This window comes from Neofelis nebulosa, chromosome 2 (assembly GCF_028018385.1).
Source record: "Neofelis nebulosa isolate mNeoNeb1 chromosome 2, mNeoNeb1.pri, whole genome shotgun sequence".
Taxonomy (NCBI): Eukaryota; Metazoa; Chordata; class Mammalia; order Carnivora; family Felidae; genus Neofelis; species Neofelis nebulosa.
In genome coordinates, this window is record NC_080783.1 from 18,195,365 (window position 1) to 18,221,261 (window position 25,897).

Consider the following 25,897-nt stretch of genomic DNA (forward strand, 5'->3'; position numbering starts at 1 on the left):
GGGTGGCTCAGTTGGTTGGGCATCCGACTTCAGCTCAGGTCATGATCTCGGTTCATGGGTTCGAGCCCCGCATCGGGCTCTGTGCTGACAGCTCAGGGCCTGGAGCCTGCTTCAGATTATATGTCTCCCTTTCTCTCTGCTCCTCCCCTGCTCACACTCTGTCTCTCTCTCTCTCTCTCTCTCTCTGTCTCTCTCTCTCAAAAATAAACATTAATTTAAAAAAAAAAAAGAATTGTCACTATTTTTTATTTTAGCCACTCTGATAAGTGTGTAGTGATATCTCATTGCAAGTTTAACTTGCATTTCCCTGATAAGGCTAATAAGTTTGAGCATCTTATTTTTTTTAATATTTTTTTAATGCTTATTTATTTCTGAGACAGAGAGAGACAGAGCATGAGGGGGGGGTGCGGGGCGGAGAGAGAGGGAGACACAGAATCTGAAGCAGGCTCCAGTCTCTGAGCTGTCAACACAAAGCCCCATGCAGGGCTCGAACCCACCAACCGTGAGATCATAACCTGAGCTGAAGTCGGACGCTTATCCACCTGAGCCACCCAGCAGCCCCAGATTGAGCATCTTTCATGTGCTTATTTGCCACCTATATATCCTCTTCGGTGAAGTGTTTCCTCATGTGCTTTGCCTATGTTTCAAATTTGCAGTTGTTTTAGAAATTCTTAATCTATTCTAGATGCTAGTCCTTTGTCAGACATGTGGTTTGTAAATATTCTATCCTACCCTGTAACTTATCTCTTCATCCTCTTGGGGTCTTTTGCAGAGTAAAATTGAAAGTTTTTGATGAAGTCCAGTTTATCAATTATTCCTATTATGGGTCATGCTTTTATTGCCAAGTCTAAGAACTCTGATTAGCCTTATATCCTAAAGATTTTCTCCTGGTTTTTTTTTTTTTTCCTAAAAATTTTATAGTTCTGACTTTTACATTTAAGTCTGTGGCTTATTTTGAGTTAAGTTTTATCAAAGGTGTGCAGTTAAGGTCAGAGTTCATATTTTCACCTCTGGATGTCCAAATCCTCCATCACCATTTATTAGAAGGGCTATTTTTCCTCTGTTGAATTGCTTTTGCATTTTTTGTCAAAAATCACTTGTACATATTTGTGTGGATCTAGAACTAACGTCTCCATTCTGCTCCATTAATCTGTGTGTCTATCCCTCCACCAATACCACACAGTCTTGATTACTGTAGCAATATAATAAGTCTTGAAATCAGAGAGACTGATTCATCCCATTTTATTCCACTTTTTCAACATTGTTTTAGCTATTAGTTCATACACTTTTCTATGCAAATTTTAGCATAATCTTGTATATATCTACAAAAAAACATATTGCTTCGATTTTAATAAAAATTTCATTAAAGGGGCACCTGGGCAGCTCATTCGGTTAGGCATCCAACTTTGGTTCAGGTCATGCATGATCTCACAGTTCATGGGTTCAAGCCTCATGCCAGGCTCTGTGCTGACAGCTCAGAGCCTGGAGCCTGCTTCTCCCTCTCTCTCTCTCTGTCCCTCCCTCACTCACACTCGGTCTCTCTCTCTCTCTCTCTCTCAAAATAAATAAACATTTAAAATTTTTAATAAATAGAAATTACATTAAAACTGTATATCAGTTTAAGGGCAGTTGACATCTTTGCAATGCTGAGTCTTCCAGTCCATGAACATAGTATGTCCCTCCATGTATTTGGGTTATTTTTTACTTCTTTCTTAAGTGTATTGTTTAGTTTCCAGGCATTTGTAAATTTTCCTGTTATCGATTTTCTAGTTCAATTCCACCATGGTCAGAGAACAAACACTGATGATTTCAATTTCAAATACAGGGGCACCTAGGTGGCTCAGTCCATTAAGCATCTGACTCAGGTCAGATTCCAGCTTAGGTCATGATCTCGCAGTTCATGGGTTCAAGCCCCACTTGAGATTCTCTCTCTCTGCCCCTCCCCCACGTGCCTGCTTTCTCTCTCAAAATTAACTTTTTAAAAAAAGAAAAGAGTATATATATTCTAATGTTGTTGGGTTACCATTCTATAAATGTCAGTCTGGTCCTGTTGGCCAATGGTGTTGTTGAATTCTATATCCTTGCTAGTTTTCTATCAATTGTTCTATCAACTGTTGAGAGGATTGTTAACATCTCCAGCTATAACTGTGATTTGTCTGTTTCTCCTTTCAGTTCAATAAGCTTTTACTTTGCATATGTCATAGCTTGGTTGTTGAAGTTTTCTTAATGGATCGACTTTTTATCATCATTACATAATAATCTCTGTCTCCTACTGCTGGGCAATGATTCTGACTCTCCACCGGGCCTTCCTCTGCCTCCACCTCAGAGGATGTGGGAGAATGTGCCTCCTTACTGGTAGATAGAGATGGAAGTATAGGTCCCCTAGTTGGCCTTCTATGACACTACCCCAGCAAGGTGTGGAGGTCTCTCAAGGTTGGAAATGTAGGCTCCCCACTTAACCCACTTAAGCTTTGTTGGCATGAGTGGGTATGGGGCTGCAGTTTTCTCTGGTGTTTGGCAGTTATTGTTTAGACGTTTTCTATCTCGCTGTGTTGCTCCTTTCCTGACCATTGGTTAGAGAGCAGACTTTTGTTAGAGCTTTTTTGTCTGTACCTGCGGGCAATTTCTGGGTTGCCGGCTCTTTTACAGCTCCATATTTGGGAAAGATGAGGCAAAAAGAAATCCCAAGGAAATCACTGATGTGTTTGGTCTCTAGGTCCCTAGCTGGTCTGCCTTCTGGTCTCCCTAGGGTGTTTCTTTCCTATACAATGACCAGGGGCTTTAGTTGTAATTTGCAGGAAAAATAGGGGAAACTACAGCTACTGTAATTTGTTTTTTAATAGTGGCTGTGTTTAACAACCAGCTCACAAGTCCCTGAAATTCTAACAATTGATTCCTGTAAACTGGCTTCCAGACACCACTGCCATGAATCTCAGAGGAAGTCAGAGCCCATCTTCCACCCCAGAAGCTAGAAATGTCACAGATTCTCATTCCCAGCCTTCCCTGCAGTATGGACACAAGCATATGATATACGCTTGGAGAACCAGATGCATCCACCTGAGACCTTGGGTCAGGCTCTGGCCATGCCAAGAGGCAGGACGGCAGGATATCATTCTAGGACCACCTGTGGCAGCAATACCAGGTAAGGCACCCACCACCAGGGGCTCAAGCTGTGTCATGGTAGGCTCAGTGGTGGCTGCAGCATTCTCATGCAACTGGATTTTTTTGTGTGTTGCTTTTTTTTTTTTTAAGTAGTCTCTACACTCACCTTGGGACTGGAACTCACAACCCTGAGATCAAGAATCACATGCTCTTCTGACTGAGCCAGCCAAGCGCCTCTCACCCAACTTTTTCTATGGCGTGTCTTTGACTGTGGTTCTGGCCAACATCACTTCTGAGTTGAATTCTCCTACCTTCCCAGTGGTTCTATATGTGGTTCTTTAAGCTCTGTTTCTGCTTAAATTAGCTACAGCTGGCTTCTATGAGGTCCAAATAAGCATTCTGACTGATGCACATTCCACTGGCCCTCAGCAGCAAACCCTTCTGGAAAACAAAATCTTGGTCTTTCCTGCAAACGTCCTTATTCTTGCTCAGGGGAAATGGTTTGAGGAATAACTGACAGGTAGAAGAGCAGGGCACCTGCATCTAGAAGGGCTTGCTGAGAGGGACAGCGGAGGAACCCAAAGCCACCAGGACTTCACTTAGTTGCCAAACACCCTCGTCAGCTATTCTGACCCCGCACACAGTGAGCATACACTTAATTACAGTCTCTCCCTGTGAGATGAGCAATTTGGCATTGGGTGGAATAAACCAACTAGACTGACCCTAGGAACGAGACAATCCCAACGACACTGAAATTTTATTTCCCTTTCTCCCCTTCCACTCACTGTGCTCCCTCCGGCATCACTGAACACCCATTCACTGCTTAGAGGAACATTTTTTTTTTTTTAATTCCTTGAGGGTGGCTTTGGGGCACAGAAGAGACCACGCATAGCTCTACTTGGGTCTGCTCAAATACTCAAATGAATATTTGATTTATTTAAAATAGAGATTCAGAAATGTATTGCTCTTCCTTCAGCTTTTAAAATTGGCTTACAAAGCTTATTGTCCTATTTATAAGTCTAGCAAATATTAACAATCACTTCAAGAGGGCTTTTGATTAATGTTTGGTCCCATTTATACACTTAGTTAATTAAACTTCTTTAACATTTTAAGCAGCATTTATAAATTTAATACATTCCATTCTTCTTTAAGTACTTCATCTGACTGACACACCTTCCCAAGTACTAAAGTGACTCTCAGAAAAGTTAATAAATTCGGCATGCAAAAAGCAGTCAAGCTTATGTTCTCATAAATTTCCAAACTATATGTAAATTTAGAGAGATTTCAACTTCAAATCTCAATCAATTATTCAAGTACAAACATAAAAGTGGAATGTTAGTGATCTATTATTGTCATAGCCAAATTCTCCTTAAAACCACACGTACATGAAATATCCTCACTATGGAATGAATGTTAGTGTCCCCCCCAAATTCCTATGTTGAAATCCTAACCCTCAGTGTGAAGGCATTTAGGAGGGGCCTTTGAGACATGGTCAGGTCATGATGATGGAGTCCTCATAAGTGAGATTAGTACCCTTATAAGTAACCCCAGAGAACTCTCTTGCCCTTTCTGCCATGTGAGGACACAGTGAGAAGACCGGCAGATATCTAGGAACCAGGAACTAGGCTCTCACACACCCCAACTCTGTAGCAACTTGATCTTGGACTTCCCCACCTCCAGAACTGTGAGTCATAAATTTCTGTTGTTTATAAGCCACCTACTCTATGGTATTCTGTTATAGCAGCCCAAACAGCTAAGACAATAATATACACACAAATTCCTTTAACTTGAAAATATTAAAACTTACAGTTTTGATTCCCTTAAACATTCGTGTGCTGAATTTCATGTTTTCCCTGGACTACTAAAATGTCTATCCATGATAGAGATGATTTCCTTCTTTTTAACTAAGGTTGTTCATCAATGAAAACTTTGGGGCAGATGCTGACTGGATCCTCATTGGTGGGAGACCACTCCCTTAAATACTGGTAATTGATTACTAGTGTTCAAACCAGAGTCCAGTCCACGGCCCCTATCCAGGGCCCACATTTGATTTTGCATTTATTTGGCCCTTAAGGTATGTAACTATATATATGTTTCCATCTAACTCTAAAGAATCCTACATTCTAGGGGTACCTGGCTGTCTCAGCTGGTGGAGCATGCAACTCTTGATCTCGGGGTCATGAGTTTGAGCCCCACATTCGGTGTAGGAATTACTTAAAAAAATAAATTTTTTTAATTTTTAAATTTTTTTTTAGTATTTATTTTTTGAGACAGAGAGAGACAGAGTGTAGGCAGAGGAGGGGCAGAGAGAGAGGGAGACACAAAATCCGAAGCAGGCTCCAGGCTCTGAGCTGTCAGCACAGAGCCCGATGCGGGGCTCAAGCCCACCAACCGTGAGATCATGACCTGAGCCTAAGTCAGACGCTCAACCCACTGAGCCACCCAGGCACCCCTTAAAAAAATAAAATCCTTAAAAAAAATAAAGAATCCCCCATTCTTTTCATGTGCTTCTCATGCCTTAGGACTACACAATTCTCATGGATATTAAACTTTCCTCTAATTGAATTCCAGTTATCTCTTAGAGCTTTGTCTGATTATTCAGTCATGACTCCCAAAGTCATCCTCCAAGATCAACGCTCAGCCCCACTCCTCACCCCACCTCACCCCCTGGAGATCCCTGAGTTTCTAATTCCCCTGGGAATAGAAAAGTGAGCTCTCCCAAGATCTATTTTCCTGGCAAGGCTAAGGAAAATGTTCTTAAGCTTAGCAACTTTGCCCATAGATTGTTTGGGGGTTACCATGGCATTGCAGCCTCTTGTTCCCCACCCTTCCTGGGGCAGGCACTGCAGCAGTCCAGGTCCGTTGGAAGAACAGGTCCACAGAAGAGGCACTGAAGCAAATCCCTAATACCCCGGAAAGATGAGGGGACATAACCAAAGTCATCACCTAATCCCCTGAGCCAAGCTAGAACCCAGGACTCCTGACTCCCAGCCTCATGCTCTGGCCACTGAAACACAACGCCCTCAACAACAGCAAAGCCAGCAGAGCCAGAAAGGACCTCACAGATCACAGCCCCCAACCAATCAGCCCAAACGTTAGAATATGCTACATACAGCCCTTCAGGTTGCATGGGAAACAGAAGAGAAATAGGCATGGTCCTGCCCTTTCTAAAGTAAATAAATGCACCATGTATTTGTATGTCCACACTAAGGAGAAGCAATGATAAGAAATGACTTTCAGCTATAGTGGGAATGGAGGTGAGGGCTGGGCCTCAGAGAGCAAACAGGGTATGAGGATGGCCTCCAGAGATCCTGGCATTAGGGAGAGCTCTTACAAAGAAGCACTATATTCGACGGGACCTCCAAAACCGGAACGAAGGAGAGGCTGTGGTCCCTCCATCATTAACATTTTGAAGAACCACCCATAAAGCAGGAATGGGACAGCTAAGATGGAACTTAAAGCTTTCTGCTGACTGGAGCCCCAGGGCCATCTCTCGGGCTTCCCATCCATCCCCCATCTTGGCTCCTACAGCTCCTGGGGCCCTTGATGGCACTTTCTCTTTCCCACCTGCCACCGTCTGCTCATCAGCCTAGTATGCAGCATCACAACATCTCTCCTTCCGGCCAATTCAGAAAGAAACCCACAATGCCTGTTTGGGTCTTCAGGGTAGTACCACTACCAGACACCAAGAAAGTGACAGCTGTGAATGAAACTAACAAACACAAGAACCAAAACATCTTTTGGAATTTTTTAACGGTTCTACTGGTGTCACCCTTGGCTTTCAGGGGATCCTAAATAGGGCAGCGTCCTTGACCTCTTGACCCTTCCTTCTCTGCCACCTGCTCACCTCTCTGCCCTCCATGCCCCCCTGTGACCAGGCCTTGTTTTGTTGTGGCTGCTGTTGTCGCTGCTGTTGTTGTTGTTAGGGGCACAAAAAAAGGCTCAGGCTGGGTCTCTGCCCATCTTATGGCCCAGAGCGGAGACAGATGAATATGAGCCATGGAGGTGCCATGGGAGTCATGCCGTGGCCAGCATGCTAAGGGAGCCTCAAACGAAGGTCTCATTGTGTACATTCCTCAGTGCCCCCTTCTCCTCTGTCATCCAGCAGCCCCCAGGCCTGCTCTCTCTCCAGTTGGACCCATCTCCTCTCTGTCTGTCACCTCCATGACCATGGCAGCCCTGACCCAAGAGCCCTCTGCTGCTCCTCCAGGCCCCCCAGATCTAAGTGGGGCTCACCCACCCCCACAGAACATCCCAACAGCTGCCTGCTTGGTCAGCACTTGACAAAGACTTGTTCAATAAAAAGAAACATTTCCAGGGTGCCTGGGTGGCTCAGTCGGTTGAGCGTCCGACTTCGGCTCAGGTCATGATCTCCCGGTTTGTGAGTTCGGGCCCGGCGTCGGGCTCTGTGCTGACAGATCAGAGCCTGGAGCCTGCTTGGGATCCTGTGTCTCCTTCTCTCTCTGCCCCTTCCCCACTTGTGCTCTGTCTCTCTCTGCCTATCAAAAATAAATACATGTAAAAAAAAAAAAAGCAAAAGAAACATTTTCAACTAGATTAAAAATAATCTCAGCAGAGGTCTCAAATAAATCTTCCTTCCAGAACATAAACCCTACAAATCCTGGAGTTTGCTCTTTGCACAAGTGGGCAGTCACACAACTAATCGAGTTGTCTCTCGGAGAGTTATATCATTTATTTATCTGGAAACCAAACCCCTCGCTCTGGGTTTCCTATTTGCCACACTAGATTCAATCCACAGTTGGATCCACAGAACCTGTTTTATTGCTATTTTCAGCAATGGCTTCATGACCAGCTATACGGGCGGTGTTGGCACAAGTGTCCTTGACTTCTGCTTCGCCTTTCCATCGCTACTCAGAATTCCCTTCGGAAGCTCTAAGTGTCAACAGGCATGATCATTATTTGAGTCACCTAACACAATAAGAGATGTCACACAGGCTGCCAAACGGGACACATTATTGCCAGGTTCTGTGCCCTGAAGGAGGGGTTCAGGGCAATCCAAGCAGATGGTCTATGAGCGCTGACAGCCAGAAGCTTTCACGAGGGCATCAGACATCTTGAGTGAGCTGAATCCTCAGCACGGAACAAGGCGCCAGCCGCCCACTTTGCTCAAAGTAAAAGAATGAGGTAGCACTTCCCTGGGCCTGAAGTGGGCTTGGACTTGTCTGAGAATGAAAGTGTTGGGCAGCCACCCAGGATGTGGCCATGACTCCACTCAGAAAGCTGCAAGGGGAGGGTAAAATGGCAGTGGGTCCACTATTCTCCTTATCAGAAGGGTCCTGTCCCACCTTGCTTGTGCCCACTTGCCAAGCTGCTTCTAGTCTCAAGCAGATAGCAGTGGGGCCTGTCATTCAAAAATACCAAAGGGGTACCTGGGTGGCTCAGTTGGTTAAGCATCCGACTTCAGGCCAGGTCGTGATCTCACAGTTCTTGAGTTCAAGCCTGCATCGGGGTCTGTGCTGACAGCTCGGAGCCTAGAACCTGCTTTGGATTCCGTGTCTCCCTTTCTCTCTGTCCACTGCTCCCCCGCCCCGCTCGTGCTTTGTCTCTGTCTCTCAAAAATAAATAAACATTAGCAAAAAAAAAATTTTTAAGTACCATGACCTCAGGGTACCTGGGTCGCTCAGTCGATTGAGCATCCAACTTTTGACCCTGGGTCATGATCTAACCCCCTTGTTGGGCTCTGCGCTGAGTGTGAAGTCTGGTTGGGATTATCTCTCTCTCCCTCTGCCCCTCTCCCCCATGTGCTCTCACTCTCTAAAATAAAAAAATTATAATAAAAAAATAAATACGTGGCCTCTAACCCCATCATAGTCCCCCAGAGCTGGGCCACCAGATGGTACCAGATGGGGCTCCTCTCTGTTGGTTCCCTCTCCTTCCCCCAGAAGAAGACATCCTCAATCAAGCTGCCCAATGCCCCAGGAGGATGAGGTGAGAGGGTCAGTGAAGAGAAAGTCAGAGAAAACCCAAATGAAATGAAATGAGCTCTAACTGTCCAGGCCCCAAACCAAGCCAGCTGCCATTCTATGGGTTTGCCACTGCTTCATCATCCCTTGTCTTTCTTCCATGCCTAACCTGGCCCCCACTGTGCCTCCTTCCTCTGCCACCCTCAAAATACCCATCCCTGGCAAACTTTCGGGGTGCTGCAACCTCCTCGGGCCTCTTGGAGCCTCTACAGGCCCCCACCCTGGGTGAGGAAGAATCCCTCTGACCAGGCAGTTCAGCGTATGGGTTGGCCAACTCTGCCCTCCAAAACCTGATTCAACTGCACCTGCCTTCCCTCGGTGGGGGCCGGGAAAAGGTGGGTGGCGCTTGTCTTCAGGGTCCCAGGCTCTTAGGTCTTATTCAAATCCTTCCACACTGAGCGACATGTTCACTAGCCAGAAGTTGTATCTGGTTCTACCTTTTCACCTACTGCTCTGAGGCCCTGGCTCCTAATTTTACTGAAGGCCACCAGCCAGGACCCAGACGCATTCCTTTTGAAGAGCCCCCGCCATCTTGTTTCTCATTTTCCGGTTGAGGAACACCCCCACCTCTCAGCTATTTGCCAAGTAGAGATGACTGACACAGCCCGTGTCCAATGAAGAGCCAAGCTTTCGTGGCTCAAGTTAGCACTTGCCCTCAGGGGCTTAGAAAGTAGTAGGTTCTTTCCTGTGGGGTCCCCGCATCCCCCAGACCAAATGGGGAAACCCACCCGCACCCTGACGGACCCCCCACCCCCACCCCTGCATACAACGCCTCTCAGCCACGCCCATCTGTTGCCTCTGCCATCTCGTTCGCAATCTGCTCTGCTCTCATCTACTTTCCGGGTTTTTGTGTTTGACCTTCATTCACTTTGCTCCTGGCACAGTTCCTCTGAAATTCCACCGGGACTTGGCCAATCTCAGGGAAAAGGGGTTTTGTCTTCATTAGGCCAAGCGAGCCAGTCAAAGGCCAAATGAACTTAGAGGCCATGGTGTCGCCGGGGACCAAAGGGGCCGGCTGGACTGAAATGCTTAAACCCAAATGACAATCTGGGACGTCTGGAAGGGCGCATCTCTTCCCGATGAACACGACAAACGGCCTCACAGCGGTCTGTCCCCTCTGTGCTGACCAGCTTCAGGGCTCTAGCTGTTGGCCTGAACACGAGGGACAAAACTAGGAAAAGGCTAAGGAAGAAGCAAGGCCAGCTAGGGTGGAGCTGAGGGAGCCTGGATCGGGATGCGCAGAGCCACCCAGGGGGCTGTGGAACTCCACGTAACATTCCCGGCCCCTCTCCGTGTCTCTCAAGGAGGCACAGAATGTGCTTCCCTGGGATCTCTGACCACGAGATCCAGCGGGTCCACCAGGTGGCAGCGCTACTCCTGCCCGGTGGGGACGGAGCCTGCAGTGTGAGAGAATGGCCACCAGGGGGCAACACAGGGCCAACCTGCTTCACAACGCTACCGGTTGCCTAGTAACTGTGACGCAATGGGCTCCCAGTTTGCACCCTCTTCAAGGCCTCACAGGTTATTTCTGGCATAACAGACTGTTGCACAAGGAGTGGCCTCAGGAATCCCCAACTGCCACTCTTTTAAGCCCTGAGAATCTAAAACGGTCCAGGGACCCAAATCCAGCACCACCCTGGCGTCTAGGGGATTGGGCTACTGTCCCTGCTCCTCGGAATGCCAGGGATCAGGAAAAGAAGATAAACATTTTCCATTTCCCTCTACAGTCCCAAAGCCACTGGGGACACTCTGATTTCTCTAGTGGCTAAAGCGGAGCAACCTCCTCCCCTTCCCCTTTCTCACCCTCCCCCTTCTAAGCAGGGGCCAGATTAGCAGTATGTGACCTTGAGCCAGACCTTGAGCCTCCTGCTCCTTCCTCAGCTATACTCGAGAGGGCCCAAGGGGGTGACGATAAGGTCCAGCTCTGACCTTCTGTGGCCTTGATTCTCTCCCGTTCCCCCAAGAATTCTGTCCTTGCCTCCAAACTCTCCCTGGCTTTGATGACCCTGAAAATAGAATTCTTCCAATTCCAGTTGGATAAGTATGACCTGAGAGACCAGAGATGGAACCAAGAAAGTGAGGCAGACACAAGACAAGGAGTGTGGTTATAATGAGCTCAAAGCCTGTGCCGGTCTGGTCCGTGAAAGGGCCTGGGTGAGCCAAGGTCAGTGCCCTGGACAGAGTCATCGGGCTGCTCTGGCCGTGGCGGTGGTGGTTCCAGGCACATCTCTGGGTTGTGAGGAACCCGCTGGCCCTGGGGCTGGGCTCCGACTGGGGCCCAGGTGTCGACCACTAAGGTATCGGGGTCTCTGAGGGGCACCACGTTGGAGGATCACACGGGCATGTGCAGCTCGTTGTATTCATCCTGGCCGTCCTCGTCAAAGTTTGGTTCAGCATCTTCAGAGTCCAGCTGCAGAAGGGAGAGGGTTGGGAGAGGCAGGGAGGCGGCTCTCGCCCTCCCAGTCCCCGGCAACGCCTCCGGCCAGCAGCCCACACCCTCCCGGGCCTCGCTGACTGCGGGGACCATGACCCCAGCCTGAAACACTTCCCTCTGGCCAAAACCCTCAGGTCGCCGGCCCAGTGACACCTCCCGATAACAGTAACGGTGACAGCCGCTACCGCCACTCAAGTACTTCCAAGGGGCCAATCCTCGCTCCTGTGTTACCCTGTACAGCGCGTTCGGGTGGGTGACTTCAAAACCACGTCCCTTCCTCCAGCTGACCAAACCAGAGCTCGGGGTGGGTTTCGGTGCCACTCCACCCCCGCTTGTCCCTGAGCTGTGTGCTTTTGTCCAGGACACGACCTGCACAGCTATCTGCAGTAGTCCTGTGCGGATTTCACACCAAACCGTCATACTTGGTGCTTTACCTGGATTAGCGCTTAACCCTCACGACACTCCTATAAGGAAGACTCCATTATCAGCCCTTTCCTACAGCTGGAAGTAAGATTCCAGGAGGTTAGGTAACTTGCCTCTGGCCACACAACTAGCAGGTGGCACAGCAGAGGCTGGGACCCAGGAGCCCCCGATTCCAGGGCCCATCTGCCCTCACACCGCCCCGCGCGGCATCCCTTACCGCCTGCAGCTCCCTTTCCTGGAAGAGCCGGGGCAGAAGGCAACGCCTCAGAGGCACCGTGAGCAGCAGCAGGAAGGGAAAGGCGAGTGAGGCCGCTGTGGACTTGACGACCCAGAGCAGCGCGATGCAGCCCAGCTGGATGCAGGTGAACAGGTGCATCCGCCACGTCTTCACCTGGGGAACCGGCCTCAAGTCTCACGGCGGCGCAGCCCTCGGCCTGCTCCCCCCACCCCCACCCCCCCCCCCACCCCCCCGCCAAGTCTCTGGGGACTCAGCTCCCCAGGCCCCAACTTACCCTCCACCGTCATCCTGTCCATCTCCAGCCCGGGAATCCCTCACGGCCCCTCCCCATCACCCCTCCTCCCCACCTCCATGCTTCCTGGCCCTACCTTGGTCACATAGGGTTGCTCAGGATGGTGTTTCGCCGGCATGAGGATAAGCAACAGACGCTGGGACAGCTGGATGCCGGACAGTGACGTGACCCCCATGTACAGGAAAATCCCAAAGAGCACAGCCAACGGGATCCGGCGCAGCACAGCCCCCATGACGATAGACAGGCCTGGAGGAGGTGACACAGACCTACCTGACCCCTCGGACGGCCCCCGTGAAGATGGACGGGCCCCGTGGAGAGGGGATCTGGGCCTCGTCGCTACAAACAAGAGAAGATGGAGCAGGACAGAGAACCAGGAAAAGGCTCGGGGTAAAAAGGTTCACAGAGTGTTAAGAGGCAGGTTGGGGTCACAGCGGGTGCTAGACGTGATGCCTTCGGAGACTCAGGAGTTGCCTGGGTCAAGTCCGGGATAGACAATGGATTTAAGGCCACAGGGTCCGAGAAGGCAAGTCTGTGGGGTGGGGGCAGGGGGCCTTGCAAGGTGGGTGCTCTCACCCACGAGGCTGGCGATGAGCACTCCAGTGACCCGCTGCTCCCGCACCTCCTGGATCTGGGGCTTGTCGCCAGGAGCGATGGCAGTGCGCATAACAGTCAGTGCATTCACATGAGTGACTGAGCGGACGGTGGCAGCCGTGAGCCAGGGCAACCCAAACAGCCCACAGAGCCCCCCCAGCGAGCCGATCAGGAGCAGGTCCAGGTGGAAGCCAGAGCCCTTGAGCAGCCTCCGTGCCTTCTGGCTGACGATGAGCCTGCAGGGACGGGACGGGAAGCGAGGGCTGAGGGGCTAGGAGGGCAGGCCAGCCGCGAGGCCAGGCACGCGCAGCAGGGACAGCGTCGTCGTGGGGGGAACGACATGCAGGGAAGAGCTCTCCCCAGGGCCTGCCAGTTTCCTCTTTCAAGTTCCCAAAGCGATGTTCTCACGGCTAAGCAAATCAGAGCTAAAATCTCATCCTGTGGGTATTTAAAGCACCACAAAAGCCAGATGCCAGATCTCACCACGTTGTGGTTTAAAACCAAAATGAGACACATGCGAGCATCACTGGGCGAGAGAACGTACTGCCAGAGTGTGGTGAGGACTGCCAAGTGCCACCTCGCAAATGGTGATGCAGACAGATGGGTATCGTGTCACAGCACCGCAGGGAAACTGTGCCCAGGCCCACGTGCCCCCCCCTTGCCACCACTCCCACCGCTTCCCGCTCCTCCCCAACCTCCTCCACCCAGGGTCCTCCAGCCCCCTCACGCAGTGATCTGTGTCTCCATGAAGATCAAGATGAGGACCAGGAGGGCAGGGACAGCCGCCGCCACCATCATCCAGGGCGGGAAGGGACGGGCACTGCCCAGGGGTGGGATGAACCACGTGCGCTTATGGGGGGATGTCACTGAGAGCCCTGTGGGCACCGTCAGCTTCTGCATGGCAGGAAGGAAGACAGGGTTCAGGCACACGGCCTCCCCATGCTAAGAACCCCACAGGGTGGCACTGCCCCCACCACCAAGTTCTGTGTTCCCTGTCCCAGGACTCCAGGAAACCTGGATGTGAACAGGTTTGGGGGAAATTAGTTTTCCATCTTCCAAAGTCACTGTCCCTGCAAGGGTCTGGTAAAAGAGAATGACATCTTTTCTCCCTGAGGCCCAGGGACACCTGTCGTTTGGCCCCCAGCCCATTACTTGCTCCAGGAGTCTAGGCACAGGGTCACACAGCCTCACACACACCCCCCCCCCCCCGCTGGCCTTCTCAGCGGCCCCCAGCCCACCCACCCACCCCAGCGCAGCCCCAGCAGGTCACCATGTCACTAGGAAAGCTGAGGCCCACCCTTGATCGTGGCCACTGCAGCAATGGGAACGAGTCGTGGCCTCCCTCTCAGGACTCTGGGGTGAGAATCCCCTGCCGGGGCTGGGGGGCGGGGGAGCTCGCTCACCTGCGTGTAGGTGTCTGTAATAGAGTAATCCACTAGGACCATCACCAGAATGGAAATGGGGATGCCAAAATCCCCAATGATGCGGCGAGCCTGGAAAGAGGAGCCAATGGGGTAAAGGAGCAGAAGGTGAACGTGAGGGTCAGGGGCACTGACATGAGGGCTCATTACTCCCGATTCCCTTGGGTCTGAGCTGGAGTCAGAAATCCCCTGACCCGTCCCTCTAAGTCCCATGGGTGCTGCGCAGCTCAAGAGGACATTCCTCCCCTGATTCAATTTCTCTGACGCTTCCGGTGGGGAAGGGACTGCACAGATTTGGTTTAGGTCCATGGGTTGACCGGGACAAGGGGGAAGCCCCTCTCTGGAGTGGAGACTGGCAGTGACGGCAGGAACTGGGGGTGGGGGGGACCCACGGGGGCCCCCCACTCCCCAGCCACGCACCTTGCCACCCAAGAAGCGGCTGTTCCTGAACTTTCGTAGGAAGAAGGCAATGAGGAAGGTCCCAAGCATGAGAATGAGGGACAGCAGAGCCGTGTTGGGCTGGTTCCTCGGGCCCGGCGGCCCCTCAGTGGGGGGCAGGGCGCTCCCATTCAGGTCTAGCCCAGCCTCCAATGCCCCCTCAGGAGGGTAGAATGGCAGCAGCGGGTGCTCCATGAATACCTGTGTGGGTTACAAGGTTGTGACACTCAACCTGGGCAGGTGACCCTAATTTCATCACCCTGATTTCATACAGCTGTGAGGGCGAAGCCTGGGTCCTCACATACCTGACCAGGCAACAGCGTCACAGGACACCCAGCTACACCACACACACACACACAGTCCTCTAGAAAAGGAGCCCCATAGCACCGACAGCGCCCCACTCCATCACATACTGGTTGGACCCCACTGGAGTTCTAACCTGTACCCTCTGGCTGTGGCTCCCTGCCCTTCAGCGCTGACCTAGCCCAGGGTGTCCCAACCCCCCACGCCCACACCCAACGGAGCCCTCCTCCCTGTCCCCTCTGCTCCCAGGGCTCCATGCGCCACCCCCATGCTCTCCTCCCCAGGGTGCTTCCCAGCCCCCACCTACGCCCACCCCCCAAGACCTCTCTGGACCTCCACCTTGTAGAGCTTGTGGAAGGTCTCATAGATGAAAATAAGCGAGATGAGAAAGGCGAAGATCTCCTGGGTGAAAGGTGAGATATAGCGGACCAGGAAGCTGCCTTCGGCGGCCACCAGGGCAAGGACAAAAACCACCAGCCAGAGGCCAACCCACACCCGGCCGGTGAGGTACTCCAGGTCCTGGGCTCGGCAGAACTGGAGGACAGGAGGGAGGTGTGGTTACCCACAGAGGTCAGAGACCCTGGGGGGGGGGGGGTGGGGAGAGGTCACGGGATCCAAAGGGGGAGGAGGGGAGACACTGCAGGGACCCATGGCCTGGGCCAAGGGACAGGGCGTGAGAAGCTAATCTCTGGGGAGGGGCAGGGTAGCGCCGTCACCTTGAAGAAGGCTTCTTCGAACACCAGCAATGGCCCGGAGAAGCCGACCACAAGAAGCGGCTGGGCCCCCAGCAGGGAGAAGAGGACGCCAAGCACAGCGGTGGACACAATCAGCTCGGACACGCCCATCAGGCCCTCCGTCTTCTCCCCTGGCGAGGGCGAGGGTCAGCAGGAGGGCCCTGGCCTGGCCCCTTGGACCCGGGCCCTCCTCTTCATCTAGCTTACCCTGACCTGGGAACCCAACTAGGACAGAGCAGCCCCCCAGAGCCCAGCCCCATCCCTCCCAGACCCCTCACCACCAGCACCCCTGGGGCGGCCACAGCCTCCCTCGCCCCTTGCACCCCTCCCACCCCCTGCAAGAGTGATCCCTGGGGTCCCCCGACCACAGACCTTGAGGGTGACGCTGGGCGCCTCGCCCTGCCTCCCCTCCCTCTCACCTAGCAGGCCCCCGAAGGTGATGGCAGGGCTGAGGGCAGCGAAGTAGATGAACAGCACGGCCGCCACGCACTGGGAGTGCAAGGCGTCTCGCAGATCACTGGGGTAGTGTGGGTACCGACGCTTCACATCCCGCACGAGCCCCCCAAACACTGAGCCAGTCCGCAGCAGGGGGTCATCTTCGGGGGTCACCTCAGAGCCCCCCAACTCCACAGCCAGCTCTGGGGGAACAAGGGGCTGTTGGAGCACAGACCACCCCTCCCGCGGCAGGGCCCTGGGCTCAGTCCTCCCCGACAGGGGCTGGGAGCGGGCATGCAGGAGCTAGGGAGTCAGGGCAGGCTGGGTCATGACCTTAGGAGCTCCAGGGCGGGTAGGGGATGGGCCCCAAAGGGGCTGACCTTTCCCAGGTGCCACATAGCTTCCCTGGGTAGTCATCTCCACTTTGGTCTGTTCACGCTCCCTCCGCTTCCTCAGCAGCTCGCGCTGGAAGGCGGCCACAGAGCGCAGCAGGTCACGGCCCTCTACCTCCGATGGGGGGATCACGATGCTGCCATCCAGGAACTCGCTGATGGCACTCAGGAGGTCCTGCCGGTCATCTGCCTGGTAGGCAGCCTCATGAAACAGCTGGGGGCAGGAGAGGCAAGGGCTGAGCCTCCCAGAGCGCCCCTGGGAGGGCTTCTGAGAGGAGGCGTTGGGCCCTCACAGAGCCAGAGGCAGGGTGGATGTCTGGCCACGTATACACGTCCAGTCCGATTGTCAAAATACGGAGTCATGTCCCTGCTGGCCAGGAATCGGCCGGCCACAACCCTGAACCTCCGAATGCTTTCTGTTCCCCTAGGAGCTTTGAGATTTTTCCACAACACCACAACTAAAGGGGCAACGCTTGGCATAGCAGGGGCCCCGAAATCATTCTGACTAGAGTACCCACACCCTACAGGTTGGTCAGTACGGATTTCCAACATCACCCCTGGCCAGAGGACCTTCCTATCCAAGCCGAGGAGAAGCCACAGCAAAGACCGACATACCCAGCCCTCCCCTTCAAGTCTCATGACTCATCCAGAACTCTTTCTCCCTCTTCAACCACCTCCCCTTCCAACGGCCCCAGCCTAGGGCTCCCTCTTCTCCCCTTGGCCAACAGCTCCTTCACAACCACTCCAGAGCACTGCCTCCACCCAGAAGGGCCCCCAGCACCCCTGCATCCACAGGTGCCAAGGTAGGCAGGGAGAGACTGGGGAAAAGTAGGGCTCAGGGGAACAGGCCTAGAGCACCCAGCCCGGGGCCTGCAGGACCCACCTTGTCAGACATGAGGGTGGCAATGGAGCGCCCAAGCTCGTGGTAGTCAGTGCTGGTGTGGCTGGGACCCAGCATCACAAAGAGAAAGCGAACGGGCACCGGGACCTCGAGCACAGACTCCAAGAGCACAGCCTCATTCAGTCGCACAAAAGCTGCCGCCGGCTGCTCCAAGAAAGGCACACAGCCTGTGGGGGAGAGTAAGGCACCGGGCACTGGGCAAAGAGGATCAGTCCAGGCTGGCCCTAAAGAAAACATCTGGGGCTGTCATGTACAGTTGAGCAGGTTGCGTGCTGCACGAAGAAACCCCAATCTAAAGAAACCCTATTCATTCATACGTTTACATATTTATTATGATTCATCAATAGATGAAACGTTCACAGTCTTCAAGAAAGAGTGCTTCTTTTTAACTCCCACAAAAGTGCCGTACAGACTAGCAGCAGTCCCAAACAGAAAACTGGACTGGAGGCAGGCAGAGGACTGAGAAAGAAAGAGCTGGGGGCAAGACAGGCTGTCAGGAAAAGCAGGTACAAGTTGGGGGGCTGGCCAGGGATGGAAGAGGTGGCCTGCAGGCCAGAGCATAAGACCAGCAGACCACAGTGGAAGGAAACCCACACACCCAGTAACCCCAGCCCCCCGCCCTCCTTACCCACAAGCACAACAGTAGCCTCGGCATCTTCAGGGATCTTCTCCAGTAGCTTCAGGCTTTTTCCCCGGTGACTGTCTCCCCCAGGCATGTGGAGGGGCTTCTAAGGACGCAGAACTGGAATAGGGCTGGGACCCTGACCGGAGGCCGTGGCAGGCCCTCCCCTCCCTTGCTTCAGCCCCCCTGGACTCTGCCCTCCAACCCCTGGACCTGGGCCCTGTTTTGTCCCTCCCCGGGGTGACGTGCCCCACATCGGGAGGAGACCACTTGGGCTGTGGACCCCTCCTCCGAGCAGCTCACGACCGCCTCAGCCTTATCTCGTTTAAACAGCTCCCATGGGTCTGCCGCATCATCTCATCTAAACCTCCTATTTCTGTAGGGCAGAGGCCCTCATGCATATCTGGATCCCCCATATGCCTTGTGTGGTACCAGGCATCCAAACTTCCTGACCCGTTCAACGAAGCCATCAGTGGCCTCCAGTGTGAAATCAGAAGCCCTCTCAGTCCCCCAGCCCAGGTCAGAGCAAGGCGACTGACCTCCTTGGCATCTGGGTCATGAGGCCAGAGAGGGGCTGGTTCCCCCACGTCCTCGGCCATGGTAGGCACTGCACCGTCAGGGCCATGGCTGGGGGTTGGGTGATGATTCCCCATGACCGAGTTCACGCTGGAGCTGGACGGGTTTCGGGGAAAGAAGCCAGTGTCCTTGTCATCATTGGGATGGCTGTGAAGAGGGCAGAGGGAGCAAGGCAGGTTAAGAGGAGATGCCCTTAGTGGGCTGAGGTCATGAAGAAATGAGAAATAAAGGGTCGGGGAGGGGGGGTGCGCCTGGGTGGCTCAGTCGGTTGAGCATCCGACTTTGGCTCAGGTCATGATCTCACAGTTCGTGAGTTTGAGCCCTGCGTTGGGCTCTGTGCTGACAGTTCAGAGCCTGATTCGGATTCTGTGTGTCCCTCTCTGCCCCTCCCCTGCTCATCCTCTTTCTCTCTCTTTCTCTCTCAAAAATAAATAAAAAAATTTAAAAAACATGAAAGAAAAAAGCAAAACAAAGGAAAAAAGAGAAAAGAGAAAAGAGAAAAGGAAAGGAAAAAGAAAAGAGAAAAGGAAAGGAAAAAGAAAAGAAAGAAAAGAGAAGAAAAAAGAGAAAAGGAAAGAAAAAAGAGAAAAGAAAAGAAAAAAAAGAGAAAAGGAAAGAGAAAAGAAAAGAGAAAAGAAAAGAAAGAAAAGAAAAGAAAAGAAAGAAAAGAGAAAAGGAAAGAAAAAAAAGAAAAGAAGACAAAAGAAAAAAAAGAAAAGGGTCTGCATCCCTTGTACCTCAGTGTAAGAAAGAACCTTCTAACGGCTGGTGCTGTCCAAAGATGAACGAGGAATAAACTCCTTGTCGCCTGGGTTATGCAAGCAGAGGCTAGAAAGCCACACAGGTGAGTCTGTGCTCCTGGAAGAGCAGCTGACCTAGAAGGCCCGTCCCAGGCACCCCACCCTGGCACCTGTGTTTCAGCAGGAGGGTGCGAAGGACACTGGCCCTGTCCTCCGGACGGATCTGGTCAGACACGATCATGGTCTCCACCACGAGATGTGCGATACCCGGCAGAGTGGTCTGCTCCAGGTCCAGGAGGGCAGCTCCTGGGGGCACAGTCGAGGAAGGGGTCAGGGCCCCGTCAGATAGGAACAACCACCCCGGCCGCCTCGCTCCCCTGGGGCAGGCAGACATGCGGCGCGAGCCAAGCGCCCGGGGCTCACCGTTCCACGTGGCCTCGCCGAGCCAGAGACGGGGGTGTGCAAAGGGAACGCAAGAGCAAGGGACGGCCCCTCCAAACCCGGGAAGGGGAGCCATGGGCGAGCTTCCCGCACGTGGACTGCGGCCTACTACGGCCCAGGTCCTGCGCCGGGCACCAGAGGCACAGCGCAGGCCCTCAGAGCTTACGGCTACGCAAGCAGTCAGACCCCACATCTCCAGAGTGGCAGCCGGACCTCGCCTGGGCCCAGGACTCCAGGGAGCAGTCCCCAAGAGCTGGACGGCCTGCTGCGGGCCAACCTCCGGGGTCTCTGAAGAGGGCACTGCACCCCAGGGCCAGGCCCGCGGGGCGCCTACCGTGGGCGATGGTCCTCCGGAGCTCCAGAAGGCTGCGGAAGGAGAGCGAGGCCACGTGGGGCTTGCCCCAGCGCTCTGTCTCTTCCTCCACATCCTCCTCAAACTTGATCCAGCGCGCCGTCTCCCGCCAGTGGGGCTCCTGGCTGCGGTCCAGCGTCAGCTCATTGAGCTCCACAAACACCTGAGGCGGACACCAAGGTGAGGGTCTGGGGGCCGCCAGGTGGGACCGGCGGTCTCGGAGACACAGCGCCCAGGCGAGGCAGGGAGGAGGGAAGAGGAGGCTCTGAGGAGGAGGGGAGAGGAAGCCGCAGGCCCGGTACCTCATGAGGCCTCCGATCCAACGTCTTCTTCTTCTTCTTCCTGCGCAGGATGGGGGCCAAGCCACCGGGGCTGCCCCTCCCACCCTGCGTGCGCGATGGCTTCTTCACTAGGTGACGCCGCATGCCAGGGTTGTCCTCCAGCCGGTGACCTGCAGACGAGGCAGGCTTCGTGGTCCCAGGGGTCCAACTCAGGGCCTCACGGCCACAGTTAACCCCTCCGGCCCCCTGCTCTGCCCAGCCAGTCTACCTGGCGGGTGCCACGGTCGCCCAGGGGCCATGTCCACACCTCCACACCACAGACAAGGACAGTGAAGCCCGGACAGGGAGATGAACTAGCCCAAAGTAACACAGGGGACCACCGGCCAAAGCACAGTAAAAAGGCAGACCCCAGCTCAGTCCACGGCCCCAGCTCCCTTCCCTCGCCCATGGCCGCTGCCTCTCATGCTGGAGCTCTATGACCTGTATCAATTCACCAGGCCCTCAACACTTTCCCTGTGCCCTCTCTCAGCACCCAGGTCTCCCCCATTGATACAAACATCTGGCAGACTCAAGGAGGGCTCTGTCCCTTCCTCCCCGCCTGCCCCTTCCAGGCCAGCAGCTGCGGAAAGGCCAGCTGCCCAGTTACTCACAAGCTGGTCCCCCTGCCATGGGGCTCAGCTGGCCCTGGGTGGGTTCCCATGGGTCACAGTCATCAAGGTCCAGCACCAACATCTCTAAGTCCTCTGAGGTCAGCGAGTCTCGAGTGCTGGGGGCTGGGGCCATTCCAGGGCCCCAGCTCTCAGCGTCCTCAGGCCTAGGGCTTGGTGCCCCGATGGGCTCTGTGACCTCCTCCAGCAGGCTCATCATTCCCCCGGGGGCAGAGCCCTCGGCCCCTGCTCCCTCCCAGAGCCCTGGCTTTCCTAAAAGGTGGGAGCCTGGGCCAGTGGTCTTCACCCAACCAGAGCCTCCTGACTCCTGGCAGCCCCAGGCCTGCTCCCTGCTGCTTCCAGCCCCCTCCCTGAGTCTGTAAACACGCCCTCCCCCTGACCCCCACCCCCACACCACTGCTGCCATCGGATTGTTCCTGTCCCTGTCCTCAGGCCCTGGCAACTTTCCATGACGTACTGAGCTCAAAGCCCTCCCTCCCACCCGCGCCCACACACTGTGGTTCCAAGGGGGAGGGAGGTGGGGTCAGTGATGCCCCTGGCCCGGGCGCAGAGCCCCGTGGGTGATGACAGGTGGCACAGAAACCAGGGCACTGATAAGACGGAAGGAATGTGCCGAGATCACGGCCAGGCCCTGCCAACGGTGGTGTGACAAGTATGGGGCCCCTGATGTAGGGAGAAGCAGGACCCAGAAGAGTGGCTCACACTCGGGGGGCCAGTGTGAAGGGGCCAAAAAGAAGATGAGAAGATGAGCCTTAGGGGAAGAGGAGATATAAAATCTCCAAATGCCATGGGGAAGAGAGGTTGCCTTATTCAGGGGGTGACTCAGAGGACAGAATCAAGACAGAAGGACAGAGGTGTCACAAAGGGAAATCTCAGCTCTGGCAACCAGAGAAGTGGCTTGGTGAGGTAGTGAGCTCCCCGCCCCTGGCCACATTCCAGCAGACAGGGATACTGCAGAGGGGACCCAGCGCTAGTCTGGGGAGAGCACAGAGCTTCCCCAAGGTTCCTCACAGGCGGGGCGCCCATGGGGGTGGGCCACGAGGGCTGCCACAGGGTGTCACTCACTCTTCATGTCGTCCAGGTCCGCGGAGCCCAGCATCTGGGCCTCCGCCTCGTCAGTGGGCACCTGCTGCTCCGGGCCACCTGGGCTACCCAGGGCACTGCCTGGGCACAGCCGTTCCCGAAGGTCATAGCTGGCCGACGGGCTCCAGGGCCGGCTCTTCTCCCCAGCGACTCGGGAGGCCCGGGCCCGGGGGCTCGGGGAGCTGAGGAGGCACCATGGCAGCCTTGGACTTGACAGGGAACCATGGTGGAGATGGGCCAGGTTAGGGGGTTCCTTTGCCCTCCTCCAGTTTGGGGTGGGGCCTGGAATAGCCCCCTGGGCACTAGACACAGACTCCTTCTGGGCAGAGAAGGAAGCTCACGTCCAGCTCCCTGCCCCCACCACACCAGTCCCCCCCCTTCCTCTCTGTCCTTCCCCCTCTAGCCCTGTCCTCTCTGGTGACACCTTCTCTCTCCTCTTTGTCAGTCATGTGGATAGAGAGGGAGGCGTGCCCCTCCCCGCTTCCTCCGCCCCCTCTCCTCTCCTCCCCTCTTCCCCGGGGTCAGAGCTGGGGACAATCCCCAGGGTCAGGAAGGAGCCTGGGACCTGCTCTGGGCTGGGTGCCAGTACCTGACTGACTGCTGGGGGCTCTTGTCAGAGCAAGGGCCCACCGAGGGCAGGGGCTTGGTGAAGGCAGCCTTCCCGGAGAGGCCAGGACTGTCATCCTCGTCACTTCCAATGGAGAACTGTGGACAAAGCAGAGTGCCTGGGTCCCTGCCCAGACTCAGCCCCCAACCCCCGACTCTGCTTCCCCCAGGCAGCCCCAGCCCCCTCTGCTTCGTCTTCCTTCCTCTCCTCTCTGCACCCCTCCCTGAGGAGTCGGTGCTCCTTCGGGGGCAGACCCATACCTTTGCTTTCTGTGGGGACCCTGAGGGCGGGGGCTCCACAGGTTCTGCCTCAGATTCCCCTTCCTCTTCCTCCTCCTCCTCCTCCTCCTCTTCCTCCACTCCGGCTGCCCCTTCCTCCTGGATGGGAGGGGTCCCCTCAGAGGGGGGAGCAGAGGTCTTCTCCTTCTTCCTCTTCCTCCTGGTCTGCCGGGCAGAGGTGGGGGGCAGTCGCCGCAGCTTGTGGGGTGGAGGCAGGCGCGCCGAGAGCGGGTGGTGGGTGTGGTGGGATGTGTGCCGGTGAACTGGGGGTGCAGGAGAGCCGGTTGGGGTTCCCACAGCAGAAGGGGGCCCCTCACCACCCTAGGGGCACACACCTTATTCTAGCTCAGGGCCTCAAACAAGGGCACCCTAGTCCTTCCTCGAGAGCCAGGCTCCCCCCGACACCTGTATCCACGTCCTGCCATTGGTAAGGCCTGGCAGAGCGGGGGAATGGGCCTAAGGGAGAAGGTCGTGAAAGGGGGGCTCGGGGAAATAGGACACGATACAGCAAGGGGGGAAGGCAGAGTCAGAGCTGAGGGAGGAGGCAGAGAGAAGAGAGCAGGGCCAGAGGTATGGCAGAGACTTGGGGAAGACGAAGGTCACGGAGGGAAGCCTCAGGCCCATCTCCCTGTGTCTCCCCTGCGTCTGGGGCCCGGTCCCCTGGAAGGTGGACAGGCGATGGGTGAGGCAGGATGACTTAACATGGCATGGTGGCCCAGCACAGCGTCCAGCACAGCGTCCAGCACAAGATGGCACTGGGTGACCAAGCCAGTGGTGAGCACGGTGATGGTGGCAATGAAGGTGATGGTGGTGAGGGCGGCCACACTAGGGGTCCCCAGGCTACCCACACTCAAAGTCCCGCTCGCTGTAGCTGCGGCTGGGCTTCTCAGGGTCCCAGGCCGGGGGCTTGCTGATGAGGTCCCCAAACCTGCTCACAGCCAAGGTCTTGCCCAAGTCATCGTCCTCCTCCTCCAGGTCTGGACTCAGAGGGGGCTCCTCCAAGGGCACCCGGACCTGCAGGCTCAGACAGCCTCTCCTAAGGACCCTTGACCCAAGAACGCCCCACATCCCCCCCCCACCCCCCGCAACTCCCAGCCCTGGCTGTGGGCGGGGGAGACCAGCGGGCTCCACCTTCAACAACCCCCTCTCCCTGTGCCCCAGGCTTGGGTCAGCATCCCAGGCTCCCCGGGCTTGGGAGGGGAGGAGGCAACAGAACTGAAAAATACCAAAGCGCCCCCCCCCCCCCGCCCCATACCCTCCAACCCAGCTCCATCCCTGGATCTGGGGGTCCCAAGGTCGGCCAGAGGACTCCCCTCTCCTCTTTGGGGGTCCCTCCCGTCTTCTTCCACCCCCGCGCGCGTCAGTCACCTGGGGTAGGGGGGAGGCGCCCCCGGGCGGCGGGATCACTCCGTTGGCCATGGCCGTGGAGGCGACTTGCTCACTGAGGGACCCGTGACCCGGTTGAGAAGAAGGGGGCGCTGCAGGGGCCTAGTGAGGAGCCCTGGGGGAGGAGGGCGGGGTCAGGAGCCTCGCGCGGCCGCCCTCTCCCCCTCGCCGAGCCCGATCCCCCCGCCCGCCCGCGCGCCCATCCGAGGCCCCGCCACGCCCGGGACACTCCGGGGCCCCGGCCCTGGTCCTGGCCCGCCGCGCCCCGCCCTGCGGTACCTCGGGGCTCCGGAGCGTGCGGGGCCAACGCCGGCCACCGCGCCCCATCTCCCGCGCGCGCTCCGGGGCCTGGCGCCGCGCAGGGCCGGACGGCCGGGGGACGCCCGCGGCGGCGGCGAGCCGGGCCGGCCGGGCGGACGCAGGCGACGGAGCCCGCAGCCCGGGGCTCCACCTCCTCGCGCTCGGCTCCGCAGCTCCGCCGCCGCCACCGCCGCCGCCGCCGGGCCGCACAATGGGAGCGGGCGGGCCGTGACTCACTCCGCCCCGGCCGGCCCGGCCCCCACGCGCGAGCCCCCGCAGGACCCACCCTGCCCGCCAGCCCCTACTCCCAGCGCCCCACGCATGGCCGGGGGCGGGTGCACGGCCCTACATTCCCACAATCCCCAGATCGCTCCCCCACTTTGCTTTTAGCCTCCCCTCCCTCCCCTCAGGAGCCCTGGAGGCGACCCCTGCACCGACACAAGCCCCTCCAACCTTGGGAACTGGGCTCACAGACACCGGAAGGCAGCCCCCACGTCCCCCTTTGGTCCCAATATAGCCTCAGATGCCTGGCTTCTGCCACCGGGCACCACCCAACATTTGACCTTGGCACATCACCTCCCCTCCCGGGTTTGCCCCTCTGTGGCCTGGAGTAGGAGTGTTCCAGGGTTCCATCCAGCTCTAAGATTCTGTAGCCCAGTTGCCACAGCCCCCCTCCCCACCTACACTCCCTGAGGTCACTTCTCCTTTTCCAAGGTCATATCTCCTTTTCCAAGGTCAAAGGTCTTTGGAAGGAACTGCTGGATCCCAATTTGATCCTCCGGTGTCTGGCTGAAATTGGGCACCCAGCCCCGGGCTACATCCATAACAGCCCCTCAATAAAATGTGTTGAAGACATAGTGCAGCCACTTCCCCAA

At 55.5% G+C, this 25,897-nt stretch overlaps 1 protein-coding gene across 3 annotated transcripts; it reads right to left on the reverse strand.

Moving 5' to 3' along the window:
* Positions 1–11,174: 11,174 nt before the first annotated feature.
* SLC4A3 (solute carrier family 4 member 3) lies at positions 11,175–25,330 on the reverse strand. 3 transcript variants are annotated; one of them, XM_058703632.1, is made up of 23 exons: positions 25,002–25,330; positions 24,705–24,837; positions 24,185–24,350; positions 23,319–23,599; positions 23,041–23,156; positions 22,434–22,660; positions 20,722–20,870; positions 20,402–20,582; positions 19,797–19,932; positions 18,850–19,033; positions 18,317–18,416; positions 17,671–17,855; positions 16,776–17,001; positions 16,380–16,598; positions 15,943–16,091; positions 15,566–15,760; positions 14,906–15,124; positions 14,468–14,557; positions 13,792–13,958; positions 13,047–13,300; positions 12,550–12,719; positions 12,161–12,334; positions 11,175–11,496 (listed from the first exon to the last, which is right to left on the reverse strand). In XM_058703632.1, exons 2-23 carry the CDS (start codon positions 24,753–24,755, stop codon positions 11,419–11,421), a joined length of 3,717 nt encoding a protein of 1,238 aa, XP_058559615.1. In that variant the 5' UTR covers positions 24,756–24,837; positions 25,002–25,330; the 3' UTR covers positions 11,175–11,418. The 3 variants fall into 3 exon arrangements, with proteins under 3 accessions (XP_058559615.1, XP_058559621.1, XP_058559626.1); XM_058703638.1 differs by having other exon boundaries at positions 22,434–22,633; positions 25,002–25,329; XM_058703643.1 differs by lacking the exons at positions 22,434–22,660; positions 23,041–23,156; positions 23,319–23,599; ... (1 more) ...; positions 24,705–24,837; positions 25,002–25,330 and adding an exon at positions 21,351–21,692.
* Between the last annotated feature and the right edge of the window lie 567 nt (positions 25,331–25,897).

Bases quoted from the DNA above. Each gene is read 5' to 3' on its own strand.
- SLC4A3 (XM_058703632.1), bottom strand. From the start codon at position 24,755: ATGGCCAACGGAGTGATCCCGCCGCCCGGGGGCGCCTCCCCCCTACCC. The intron at 22,661-23,040 runs GTACTGGCACCC...TTCCCTGTCAAG, and splicing joins AGCCCCCAGCAGTCAGTCAG to TCCAAGGCTGCCATGGTGCC. The intron at 15,125-15,565 runs GTGGAGGTCCAG...TAACCCACACAG, and splicing joins CCTTCCACAAGCTCTACAAG to GTATTCATGGAGCACCCGCT.